Source organism: Sabethes cyaneus, chromosome 3 (genome assembly GCF_943734655.1).
Source record: "Sabethes cyaneus chromosome 3, idSabCyanKW18_F2, whole genome shotgun sequence".
NCBI classification, from domain to species: Eukaryota; Metazoa; Arthropoda; class Insecta; order Diptera; family Culicidae; genus Sabethes; species Sabethes cyaneus.
This window is the reverse complement of record NC_071355.1, coordinates 189922847-189937017: the sequence shown is the minus strand read 5'-3', so window position 1 is coordinate 189937017 and position 14171 is coordinate 189922847. Positions and strand designations below refer to the sequence as shown.

Genomic DNA, 14171 nt, shown 5'->3' with positions numbered 1-14171 from the left:
AGGGTTAGTCGACAAGTAATATCGTCATTTGCTGTATATATGGGAATCTACTGCTATACTCAGTTTCGAGTTCTCAATATTATAGCCTTCGATTTTATGCTTTTTTTTTAATTCATAATGCAGCTACTTTATGGAGGCGTATACAATTTATACGCCTCCGACGATACTAGAAGTTGCGAAACTGATAAACATAAGAAACAAATACAAATAAATAATATAAACTCTTTAATCAAAATTTATCCGTGAACACTTGGAAAAATAAAACCATAAGCATGACAGTGAAATAAAAACAGTTTCCTTTTATTTTGTTAACAACGCTTACTGTACAGTATATACCTTAGGTATTTGTTTTAAATTCACAAATAAACCTTAAGATTTTCATAGTTTATATTTTTGTCACATAAGCAATTCTTGGTGACGCTATGTCCTTTGGCGTCACTATTTTGTATTAATTTTAATTAAATCTACATGCGTAATTAATTATTCATTATTCATATTTTATTTCACATATCATAGTAAAAATCTTAAATTTTATTACGAAGGATCGTACACGGGTCCATAGAAAAGAAGCAGTTTCGTTATGTCATGCCTGATTGCTACAAGGAAGGGTGTAAGTACCCGGAAATTCACTGCAGGGGCCATCCTGTCCTGCAAAGTAACCGTTACGGCTCCTCCTTCGGTGCCTGCTTCATTGACTTCCAAATCTACTTTGTGCATAACTCCGCTTACTCTTAAACTTCGAGTTGCTTCCTTGGAGGCTTTGTTCATACTGGAAAAGTCATTTGTACCACGTCTAAACATTGCCGACACTCCCATCTGTTCGAGCACCGCTTTCAGATCAAACGAATTCGTGATATGCATTTTCGGGAAGAAAACTGAAGCAGTTCGCATGGTCATATTGCGAATAAGCTGGTCCAATGTATGAGCATCTACTTTGCTAACAAGCTGTTGAAGCTTTTTCCGATTAGAATTGTTTGGCAAGATAACGTACATAGTTGTGGTACGATTTTTATACGGGAATCCCATTATTCGAGCATCAAGCGATGCCGAGGAATAGTACGGAAAGCATCCACTATGAGCCATTATATCAGCTTCAACAGATTCGTCATTTTCGCCATTGGGAAAAAACTTTCTGGGCCTCGTTCCCCCCTCAATGAAAACCTCCTCCCAGTATGCTTTAAAATATAAAGCATTGGCTATTACCATTGTCGTGTCACGGCTCAGCGGATCTGATATAATTTGTGAAATGCGCCCATTCGTACTGCTGTTTGCCCATTTGTTTATGTGCTCTGTAACATTTTCAGGGGCATCATAGAAATCCACATTTTCAATGATACTCAGAAATAATGTTCTAACCTTCTCCTCTAGAACGGTGTTATTCAAAAATCCGTTTTGAACAAAAATAGCATTCGCAAGTCGAACCATGTTGGTAAGCTCTTCTCCATTAGCACTAAAAGTAGAGGAACAAATTTAAAACCTAATTACCTACATAAATGTTTTAAAGCCAATACTTACTCAGGCGACCCTTCATATTCATAATCTTCGTAGTCGGTGGGACCACATTGCTTGTCCTCTAACCAGGTTGGAATATCATCAGAATTGATATCACGTTCAGCAGTCTGCTCTAAGAGCTCCGTTATCAGATGTCTAAAATTCTGGGGTATTTTTTGATCATTTCTGCTATAGCGGTCAAGATGTAGAAGCTTCAGTAACTCTGCTCGAGTACCACCTGTAGCAATACGCATCAGTAGCAACAGTGAAGATCCGATGCTGACAGGTGAAATGATATCACATTTGCTACCGCCATTAGCAAGCTGTATGGATAAATCACGAGCCAGATTAGTGATGGCATGACTGATATCCTGAATAACACTGTGAACTGGATCGGATTTGATATCAGCTGCTTCCGTAAGAATGTAAACCATACAGAATGTGACTGCCAAAAGAAGAGCGCTGATCCAGGAAACCATGATAGCTGAGGTTGAAAAGATGAATAACTTATAATTCTTGAGAATATTTCCCAGTAAAATTGTAATGAATATTATCTTAAGAACACCTGACAGACTAATTAGATCCGTTACACAACATTTACCTGAACAACCTTAGCTATATCTGTTTAGAAAGTTAAAATCCAGAATAATATATTCTACCGAAAGTCAAACTGCATCAACATTTTATTATTCATTCCTCTTATACTTGAGGATTCTTATAGCTTGATGATACGATACTTATTTATAGCACTTTGTTTCATTACGAAGACACTACATGCCACAATCCAGACGATTGATACAATAAAAGATGAATCAAATCAGTTTCATATTGGTCGTTCATCACGCTTCATTTTTAATTACTGTTTAGTTAATGCTCCTAGCTTTGTATACTATTATTCCTTCCTGATTAGGTTTTATAAATATAAACATTGGGAGGTAATATCAGGAAAGACTACTTACCAACAAAACTGCTTCACCAGTAAACTGTCTCTTCAACGGTGACAAAAGTCCGACAATAGATGAAACAAAAAGAGCATCCACCAACCACTGACCGCATTGGACGACTGACAACAAAACCAGCCAGCGATAATGGGAAGTTCATTCCGGTTTCACTAACACCTCGGCTGGACTCTAACCGTGAAGCTCGAAGTTTGTTAGAAAGAAACTGATAGGAAATAAAATAATAATAAAGAAATCACATAGAACGGGCTCACCCATACGGATCAGAATGTTTTGGAAAACAGGCACTGACTGGAACGAAGCATAACAAATTTATGTGGAATAAAGTGAAAACAAATTTTTGTTCTGAGCATGCGACAGGAGATACAGAGCGTTGTATTCAAATTTGGTAATAAAAATAACTATCACCAGGGGGATCGTTGGGGGTTTTCCCAAAAACTGCACCGACGTCCAGCAATGCTTCTTCTGTGGCTGACGATTTCATCGGATCAAAAAAATCGTACATTTAGTTTGAAACATGATACGGTTAAAATGAAAATCGTGAATTTTACTTTTAAAAGAACTTATATACTAATGAATACTTACCTCTTTGAATAACACAAATATTCATAACATCGAATGCGTAGAACAGTCTTCTAAAAGTTCCTTTGAAGAGTCTGTGAATATCAGAAAAACGTGGATTCTTAACAACCAGTTTCTTTATTTCAAGTCTCATTTAAAATGAAATTGATTTGAATCCTTCGAATTAAAACAATTTTATTTGATAGCTAGCTTTCGTTTTATTCAACAACCTGTACTTTTAATTTTATGCTATACTGCCCATGGATGCATAGTTGACGTACCAACCAACACCATCATTGTTGAGAAAACGCATTATTATCGGAAAAAATGTTCAAGGCCATATCATCTCAACGGTATTCTTTTTCAATCAAATAATCTCTCAATTTAGTAAAGATTGTTAGTCAAAAGAGGACCGATGGGATTTCGTGATTCATTTCTCGTTTGTTATATTCAAAAATTCAAATACGCCAGTTTATTTACTTTAAAACTCACTTTCTCGGCAATAGCTTACTTACTTACTTTAGTGGCAACGGTCCGTTACCGATCCTGCCCCGAACGAATTATGGTCCTCCAGTACCGTCGATCCTGGGCTTCCGTTCTCCAATCCCCACGAACACCAGCTGAACGTGCATCGTCTTCGACAGCACACACCCACCGGGTGCGGGGTCTGCCACGGAGTCTACGGCCTCTTCCTGGTTCTCTGCTGAAAATAGTTTTGGCTACTCTTTCATCGGGCATTCTGGCCACGTATCCAGCCCACCGCAGCCTGCCACATTGCACTACCTTCGCTATATCAGCATATTTGTATACTTGGTACAGCTCGTGATTCATGCGTCTGCGCCAAACTCCATTTTCCATTTTGCCACCAAGTATAGATCGCAGAATTTTATGCTCAAAACTCCAAGCACTCGCGGATCAGCTTTCTTTAGCGTCCATGATTTGTGTCCGTAAAGGGCCACCGGGAGGATTAGTGTTCTGTAGAGCGCCAGTTTTGTGCGAATTTGCAAACTACGGGACTTCAGCTGGCTACGTAATCCGTAGAAAGCCCGATTCGCGGCTGCAACTCGTCGTTTCACTTCACGGCTTACATCGTTGTCACATGTCACGAGTGTACCAAGGTATATAAATTCCTCCACTACTTCATATCGTTCCCCATCTAACTCCACCTCGGCACCAACACCACTTGGGATCCCACGTTCCCTACCAGCAACCATGTACTTCGTTTTGGCGGTATTATTGGTAAGCCCCAATCTCGCAGCTTCCCTTTTAAAGGGCCTGAAGGCCTCTTCCACTGCTCTACGGTTGATTCCAATGATATCGATGCCATCCGCAAAACCAAGAAGCATGTGAGATTTCGTGATGATAGTTCCATTCCTTCCTACGTTTGCCCTTCGTAATGCACCTTCCAAGGCAATGTTGAATAGCAGGTTAGAGAGTGCATCCCCTTGCTTCAGTCCATCCAACGTCACGAAAGCAGCTGAGGTCTCACCCGCTATTCTAGCGCATGATTTGGATCCGTCCAGCGTCGCACGAATCAGCGTAACTAGTTTCGTCGGAAAACCATGTTCTAGCATTATCTGCCACAGCTCATTTCGTTTAACTGAATCGTACGAATCGTCGCTTTAAAGTCCACAAACAGATGGTGTGTCTGCAAGTTGTACTCCCGGAACTTGTCTAGCAACTGACGCAGGGTAAACATCTGATCCGTCGTGAAGCACGTCAAGACCCTCACGAAAACCCGCTTGGTACTCGCCGACGAAGGACTCCGCTAACGGTCTCAGTCTGCAGAACAGGATACGGGAAAGCACCTTGTAGGCAGAATTGAGCAATGTAATTCTTCAATAGTTTTTACATTCCATTCGATGTCCCTTTTTGATAATTAGGCAATTGACGCCATCTAACTACTCCTCCAGCATTTGTTCTTCCTCCCAGATCCTGACAATGATCCGGTGGATTGCTTCGTACAGCTGCTCGCTCCCCGCTTTTAGAAGTTCAGCCGGGATACCGTCCTTCCCAGCAGCATTACCGTTTTTCAGCTCACTGATTACCTTCTTAACCTCCTCCTGTGTTGGTGGATCCACAGCTTGACCATCGCTTACAATTTCTATTTCCTTTCAGTCCTTTCAGTGCGAGTTTTCGCCGTGTTCGACAGCCTTGCGCGAATCTTACTCACTACGAGATAGTGGTCAGAGTCGATATTTGGTCCACGAAAAGACCGTACATCGATAACATCCGAAAAGTGTCGACCGTCAATCAAGACATGATCGATCTGAGAGCTAGAGTCTCCATTTGGATGCCTCCAGGTGTGTTTCCGAATATTCAAACGTGGAAAGTAGGTGCTACAGATGGCCATCCCTCTGGCCGCGGCAAAATTTATGAGCCTCAGACCGTTATCATTGGTCGACAGATGCAGGCTATGTCTTCCAATAACTGGACGGAAGAATTCCTCCCTCCCGATCTGCGCGTTTGCATCTCCGATGATGATTTTCACGTCGTGTTTTGGGCACTCTCTATAGGTCCTCTCAAGCTTGTCGTAAAACTCGTCTTTAGCATCATCGGATTTATCATTTGTCGGTGCGTATAAGTTGATTAGGCTACAGTTGAAGAACTTGCCCTTAATCCTCAACACGCATATACGGTCATCTACGAGCCTCCACCGGATAACTCGTTGCTTTTGTTTTCCCAACACTACGAAACCGACTCCATGTTCAGCTTTCTTACCGCCACTGTAGTAGATGTGGTACTTGAAAGAAGTGCCTGCAATAGGGTCTACTGCACGGAACCCCCCTTCTCCGGAATTTGGCCACCGAACTTCCTGAATAGTAGCGATCTCCACTCCGAGTTGATGCAGCTCTCGAGCAAGCAAGCCAGCCCGTGCCGGTTCATTGAGAGTTCGAACATTCCAGGTACCAAGTTTCCAATCGTTATCCCTTAATCGTTTCCTTGTTCCTTGCCGTGTCCTATACCGATTGTTCCGTCCTGAATTTCTTTGTTCGTTGTTCGTGTTAATTGAAGTTTCGGTATACTACCTCACCGGGGTCGCGATACCTACATCCCGCTGATGGGTCTGCCATCTTAGGTATAGCTTGCGGGATACAGCATTTCATATTCAGCCGCCCGTTACGAGACAGACGCTGTGTGAGCCGCCCCTCACCTGGAGAACAGGCGCTCTAGTTCGCACCTCCTAGCTTAGCTGCTTCAGTAAGTACATGAAGCATTTCCGGGTAAGGCCATCGACCGTCATCATTTGACTTAGATCTGCGTGGAGGCGCCAGGTGGGAGCTTGAGAGAGCCACTAGAGGTAGATTAAACTGTGTTAATTGGCAACATATTCTCAAGAATGAAGAAAATGTCGACACTGCTGTAGATATATTTTATAAAATTTTGTTAGAAATAATGATACAGAACATACCGTTAAAGACAAGAAGACGTCACAAAAATTCAAAAAGCCCAGTCTGGTATAACAGCCAAATTAAGAATCTAAAAAATCGCAAACAAAAAGCCCATAAAATTTATAAAAAACACGCCAATAGTGAAAATTTAGCAATTTACTTGGACATATGCAACCAGCTTAATTTAGCAATCAGCAATGCATTTGAAGAGTACAACTCAAAAATTGAACTTGAAATACAGTCCAGTCCTAAAAACTTCTTTAATTACGTGAAAACCAAGCTAAAATCTGACAACTTTCCATCCATAATGCATTTTGATGAAAGTGTTGGGGATAACACGGAAAAGATTTGTAATCTCTTTGCAAAATTTTTTTAAGAAATCTATACAACATTTTCTGAAGAAGATCGCGATCGCGACTATTTTGCATTTTATCCGGAATTTTCAGTGGACATAGGTGTCAACCAACTTCATGCCCAGGACATTTTGCAGGCCTTAAAAAATTTAGATGCCTCAAAAGGCCCTGGACCCGACGGAATTCCTCCAGTTTTCATAAAAAATCTTGCAATGGAGTTTACAGCTCCTTTGTTTTGGCTTTTTAACTTATCACTGGAATCCGGAATCTTTCCAAAAATATGGAAAAGCTCTTTTCTAGTACCTGTCTTTAAATCAGGTAGGAAATCTGACGTACGTAATTATCGTGGTATTGCCATAATCTCTTGCATTCCAAATCATTTTTGAAGCAATTGATAATGAAAAATTATTCCTGCAAATTAAAAACAGAATTACAGAAATGCAACACGGTTTCTTCAAAGGACGCTCGACTACGACAAAGTTACTGGAATTTATTGACTATTCATTAAATGCAATGGATAATGGAAACCATGTAGAAGCACTTTATACGGACTTTAGCAAAGCATTTGATCGCATTGACATACCAATGCTGCTTTTCAAATTGCAAAAAATCGGAATTCAACCAGGGCTCCTGAAATGGCTTGAATCGTATTTATCTAATCGCTAACAGATAATTAAATTTAACGGAAAGAACTCGAATCCAATTCAAGTCACTTCTGGGGTCCCTCAAGGCTCTCATTTGGGACCTCTTCTTTTCATTTTGTATGTAAACGACATTTCCTTCATCCTCAAGAAACTTAAAGTGCTAATATATGCCGATGACATGAAGCTCTTTTTGGAAGTAAAAAATGAAGAAGACATCAATGTATTCCAGAATGAAATACACATATTCTACACATGGTGTAAAAAAAGTCTATTAGAACTTAATGTAAAAAAATGCAATCTAATAACGTTACCAGAAAAAGAACTACACCAGAAGTCTCAATCAGATTAGGAAATCAAACAGTAGAAAAATGTGAAAAAGTTTGGGATTTAGGAATTATCTTAGACTCCAAGCTAAATTTTATCGACCATTATAACGCAATAATACACAAGGCAAATAACATGCTAGGTTTCATTAAACGTTTTAGCTACAATTTTTTGGATCCATACACAATCAAAACATTATACATTGCCTATGTGAGGTCAATACTGGAATACTGCAGCATTGTATGGTCACCGTTTTCCATCACGCACGAAGAGAGAATAGAATCAGTACAAAAACAATTTCTCTTATATGCCCTTCGTAAATTAGGTTGGACATTTCCTCTTCCATCATACGAAGCACGCTGCATGCTTATAAATATACAATCATTAAAAGAGCGTCGTAAATATGCAATGGTCTTATTTGTAAACGATATCGTTTCGCAGCATATTAAATCAGCAACACTTTTATCAAAACTGAACTTTTATACACCTACTCGGCAACTTCGTAATCGAAATTTATTTGCCATAAGCCATTATCGCACAAATTATGCAAAACTCGGTCCATTAATAACCCTCTAACGGGTAAGACCGTCTAGAGACGGCCTTAGCTTTTGGAGCTCCAGAGCCACAAACGAAATTTGTTTTTAATTGGCAATGTGCAAAATGTGTTCAGAACAGATTTCTTGACATTTTGTTACTAATATCATAACATTCTGACCATGCATTCAAAAGTTATCATTTTTCAAAAACAAAAATTCAGAAAAATTCAGAAAATAATTAATGCGCGAATATTCCCTTTTTTACTTTTGAAGGAAAAGGACATCTAGAACAAAATGATTGACCTAAACAATTTTTCTATGAGTAAATCTCATGCATTATTTTAATTTTGTAATATATCTGAATTGATAAAATATCTGGGCAGAGTGTTAGACATGAAAAAGGAAAAGGAGAAATTGGACTTTTTCTTACCTGGCGCTCCTCCAGATAATTATTTTTGCATGAAAATCAGAACGTAAGGTTTTTTTGTGTGTACTTTCATGATAAAATAGTCATTAGCTTGATCGCATCGTTTTTACGGTGTTGCCCATTAGAGGGTATCGTATGATGGCCTCGTACAATCAATACTGCGAAACCATTGACTTTACAATGTCTCGGCATAGACTTAAACATCACTTTCAGTCAACACATAATCGTAACGCGTAGCGAACGATACAAAAGAATAAGTACACTTTTTAATCTTCATTTAATTATAAGACTTTTATATGAGAAAATTGTATATATTATACTAGTCTACATCGGTTGACGAAATAAATAAATAAATAAATCAATTATCGCAAACAATTAGAAATCCTATTGACACACTTCATTTGTTTTCCGTGATAATACGAATCCGACTCTATGCTCTGCTTTATTGCCGCCACTGCACTGTAGTTGATGTGATACTTGAAGGTCGTGGTCGAAACAGGGTCTACTACGCAGAATTCACGTTCTCCCGTCTTCGGCCATCACACTTCCTGGATTGCTGCAACCTCGACCTTCATCTCTTGCCAAGATACCCGCGCTTGCCGGTTCAAGTAGAGTCCTGAAATTCCAAGTACCAAGTTTCCAATAATCGTTGTCCTTTTTCTTTTGCCTGGATCGGTACCGATTATTCCGTTGTAGTTCCTTTCCTGAATTTTTCATAGTATAAGTTTTTTAAGCATACCGCTTTACTGGAGCTGCGATACCTAGTCTCGCGGACAGGGCTGCCGTCTTCGGTATAGCTGGTGAGACACAGCGTTTTATAAGTCAGCCGCCCACTCCGGATCAGTAGCTGTTGTATGCCGCCCCTAAGCCGAGATACAGCCGCATACCTGGTACGGAAACGGCGATTCACCGTGCAGTGGGATCACCATCGTGAGCCACCCCTAACCTGGAATCAGACGTTCACGGCTTGCAAGGCTGTTCCATTTGCCAAAACTCAGCAGATGCATGACTGCCTCCTCCCCTGTCGGTATACGACCTTAGTTTCCACTGAGGTTGGTTACCCGATCTCCATTAAGGTTGCTCGTAATCCGGCTGGTACCACGAGGAGCTAAGGACAGTAGTTGCTGGATAAGAGGCTTGCGTCCACTGTGGGGTCTATTTTATAACTGCAGGTACGCGAGGTATCGATGTTACGCATATTACCCAGCCATTAACCAGCCGGGCATACAGCACCTCCCATCGGTTTATTCGAGGATGAAGATCGCTTTAATGTAGTATAATTAAACGGAATTTTCTCCTTACTTTCTCGTTTATTCTTATACGAGCTATCGCGTTTTAGGTCAGTGAAAATAATTTCATACTTCTTATTTCATTTCAATACATTGGTTTTTAGGATAAAAATAAAGTGTCGGATATGAACTCAGGCTTAGTAATAGAAATATAATTTCAAATCGTAGTATCAATCATGAATACAAAACTTGAGTTATGATTAATATTCACTAGCACATTTACCGTTTTGATTCAAATTTAAAACAGTTTCAAACTTCGACACTCAAAACAAAATGTTCGTTAGTATCGCTAATATGATAAAATGTTATGCTTATTATATACCACCGTGTTCGTTAGAATGTCCTCTATTCGTTGGTATACAATAAGCATAATATTTTATCATATTAGCGATACTAACGACCATTTAATCTGAAGTGTTCGAAGTTTGAGACTGTTCTAAATTTGAATCAGAACGGTATAAGTCATGCAAAAATGTTACGTCGCACGCTTTGCAAATAGGCAAAAGAAGCCTGTATCCTGTTGAAACAAGGGAAATTTGTCATTTCTTTGACGTAAATGGAATAAACGAAGTCACAGTAAACTGGTGGTGTATACGATTGTTGTCTCGGCAGGTCTCGATCAAGGCGGCTTAGGGAGGCTCCGTAGCCACAAGGTTCAGGGTCTACATTGACGAGCAATTGGTTGTGAGTTCGAATTTCAGGAGAATCACGGCCATTCGGAGTCAATTGACTTCAGCAGGGGTTAATTCTCAGGTCCCTAATTGCCCTTCCTTCATGCTGAAGTCTACCTTACCACGTAAAAAAGTAACTTTTATATTTAGTGATTAGTGACAGATCAGAGGGAAAATCCGCTAGAGTAGAACTAGTTAGAGCAACGAGTGGTTATAGTAGAACGAACTTTGAAGGAACCCAAATAAACACACTCAAACATCGCTCAATCGAGCTTTCCTCGAATGGGAATGGTATTTTTTTTTTGACACTATATGCAGGCGGAATTTATTCGAGTTTGACATTTCATGCAGGTCAAAATCGGTCATCATTTCTTATTCAGCTCATGGAAAACTCGATAGTGATCACAGCAAAAAGAAATGCAGTGCAGAATACAGCACATGCACGGTCGATGTCAGTATAGATTTAAGTTCTGGTCGTGGTGATGAGTCCATACACAAAAAAGTGAGTTCAAGCAGGTGAAAGGTGATACATGTTTGTCGCTCTAGCATTGAAAGTACTTGATAATTAAGTTTATCCTGCTGATTGGAAAACTTCGGAGTTTTCGCCTGAAATTTCTAATTAAATTTGAGCGAATTTCCAAGAACCTATTACTGTCTCTGTCTCAATAAATTCGCAGAAAAGTTGCTAAATAAGAAGAGTATTGCAAATTTATTAGGAAAATACATTTTGAAAAGATGTAGTCGTACGTCGAAAATCTCTCGAATAGATATTAGTAATTATTAACTACATTGTAAGGTGTAGGCATAACGTGGTTGGCAATGTCATTGTCAACCAGCGTTGCCAACCTTCCAGATTTGTCTGGATTTTCCAGACTTTTTGATGCCTAATCAGACAAAAAAAGACGTTTTCCAAACATTGTCTTTCATTGGAGTAAATGGCAGCCAGACTTTTCCAGACACTTTTATTCTCGTTTTCCAGATTTTCGTAAAAACCGGTTGGCAACGCTGTTGTCAACCGTGCCGGTGAGCTGGACTCTGCACTATGGGCCAGAAATTGAAATTTCGGGACAAAAATATTTGCGGTTAAACGGCGTGTCTCAGCTCAATGTAGTCTTTGGCAACTTTTTGAATGAAAAAATGATGCATCTTTTGAAGGGATCGTCCAATATTTACGTGTTACTTGAACAACAATTTAAGTAATAACTTTTTGAGTAAATTTTTTTCACCTTTTTGGTTTCAGAATATTAAAGATAAACCAATTTCAAGTATTTTTTCTGAAGATATCAAACTTCTACCTTTTACCCATTTTCAGCAATAGACCTTTGTTTATAAACGACCCCTCCAATCGCATTTCTTCTTGTAACATGTTTATTTCAACATACAGCTCAATGTGATGTTCTAGACAACATTTTGCACATTAAAGAGGAATATTTTTGCTGGAGACTGTTTCGTTTTTTCTGCATTAATTAATAAGATATAACTATTTTTACGCTAAAAACCGTTTGATGAAAAATATGTATTTTTTCAAGGGTAGTGTCTTCGGAGAAGTAAAATAATAAAATAAAGCGCATCTTCCTGCACTATTAGGGTGACCATGAATTCACCTATTAGGGTGATACAAACTTTTGTTTTCTTAAATAATTTTTAAAAAAAGTTTTTTTCTCCAAAAGTTGCAGAAAATACTAAAATAAGCAACTTTGCTGAATAAAGTAACTATCTATCTCTTACTGGTTACGAAATATAATGATGTGTTAAAAAAGAGCATTTGAAAATCAATTACACTCAATAACTTTGCACACGATTATTTTATTGCTTACGGATGTTCTACAAAGTTATTTAGTATGTTGAAATACATATTTTCTGTGAAGATTGTTTGACGCTAGGACGCATATTTATTAAGCTATAAAATGTATGAAAAAAAAAATCCGTACTATTCCCAGGTATTCCCAGCCATGGTATTCCCAGGTATTCTCTGAAATACACATTTGGGCAGATAGCTTTAATAATTCCCTACAAATTGGTATGCAAACTAATTGCAGATACTTGCAGATGGCTAAGATATTCGGATTTTTCATCAGACTGTTTTAACCTAAAATCAGTTATATCTTATTAATTAATGCATATAAAGCAAAACTTCGGCAAAAATATTGCTCTTTTATGCGCAAAATATTTTCTAGAACATCACATTGAGCTGTCTGTTGAAATAAACATGTTACAAGAAGAAATGTGATTTGAGGGGTCGTTTATAAACAAAGGTCTATTGCTGAAAATGGGTAAAAGGTAGAAGTTTGACATCTTCACAAAAATTACTTGAAATTGGTTTATCTTTAATATTTTGAAACCAAAAAGGTAAAAAAAAGTTTACTCAAAAAGCTATTTCTTAAATTGTTGTTCAAGTAACGCTTAAATATTGGACGACCCTTTCAAAATATGCATCAATTTTTTATTCAAAAAGTTGCCGAAGACCACTTTGAGCTGAGACATGCTGTTTAACCGCAAATATTTTTGTCCTGAAATTTTAATTTCTGGCCCATAGTGCTCTGCCAGCATCTTCTGCCAGGTGCCAACAATGACACATTGTGTTGGTAGGCAAATAATGCCAACAAACTGCATTATCATTTATATCATTATTGTGACTAAGCAAAGGTAGTACTTTATCACTTTATAGTTAATTCGTTTCTAATTATTTTTAAACGTAACTATGATGATTTAGTATATGCTTGATGTTCAGTACCTGGTAACAAAACTGCAGATCTAAATTGGGTTTGAACAATACTATCAGGTAGTGTAGTGCACCTTCACATCAAACATTTTCCTTTAAGAGTCGGTCGCATAAACGAGTCTCTGTTGCTTCTGTATGCTGTATTGCTAGTCTGTAACTAAAGGAGTAGAATGTCAACAGGTTTTTATTATGGCAAAAATTCAATGCTTCTGCGAGTCATTTAATGTATTGATTTGATTGCTATCTTCAAATGAGCTTGATGATTACTTTGACTGACATTTGAATGATGTGCAGCACATTGTCAGTCCAACAAGTATTTTTTTTTGCATAGTTAACTAATAAACAAAGTCGCTATTTATTTAAAAAGCAATGAAAATCTAGTAAATGAACTGAGAAAAAGAATTAAATATTCAATACGTGAAGGTAGATATAAATGTTCGTTTAGCGAAGCGCTAAGCTACATAAAGATACGTCACAGTACAGCGTAAGTCATCACTTCGAATCAACAATAAACAACTCCAGTAACCTCGCCTGTTGGTCATATTATGTGGTTTAAAAATTCCAAACGACTCAGCACTTCCATCAATTACCCGCTTTCATTGCCTCAGAATTACCGTCACGTGCGAAAATGAAAAATGTCCAAAAATTATATATTCCACAGCGCAATACGTACAAATTTGAATAACATTCACCTTACGGCTGAATGATTCATGCCGACAGAGGCGACGATGAATTCGTACGCAAAAACTGTACTACAGACGAAGTGAATGAATAACCTAGCAAATTACCGACGGCCCTGGTC

The 14171-nt window shown here is 38.5% G+C and overlaps 1 protein-coding gene across 3 annotated transcripts in view; it reads right to left on the bottom strand.

Annotated features, from left to right (window-relative positions):
- Positions 1 to 303: 303 nt before the first annotated feature.
- Positions 304 to 14171, bottom strand: part of LOC128744034 (serine protease inhibitor 28Dc-like) — a 50020-nt gene continuing 36152 nt past the window's right edge. The window contains exons 1-5 of one of the 3 annotated variants that reach the window (XM_053840774.1): positions 13382 to 13413; positions 3036 to 3106; positions 2451 to 2655; positions 1516 to 1975; positions 304 to 1450 (exon numbers count right to left, since the gene is read on the bottom strand). In XM_053840774.1, the coding sequence (XP_053696749.1) occupies positions 535 to 1450; positions 1516 to 1970 (1371 nt within the window). In that variant the 5' untranslated portion in view covers positions 1971 to 1975; positions 2451 to 2655; positions 3036 to 3106; positions 13382 to 13413 and the 3' untranslated portion in view covers positions 304 to 534. Of the gene's footprint in view, positions 1451 to 1515; positions 1976 to 2450; positions 2656 to 2704; positions 2886 to 3035; positions 3107 to 13381; positions 13414 to 14171 lie in introns of those variants that run through there. The other 2 variants (XM_053840773.1, XM_053840775.1) reach the window with 2 other exon arrangements.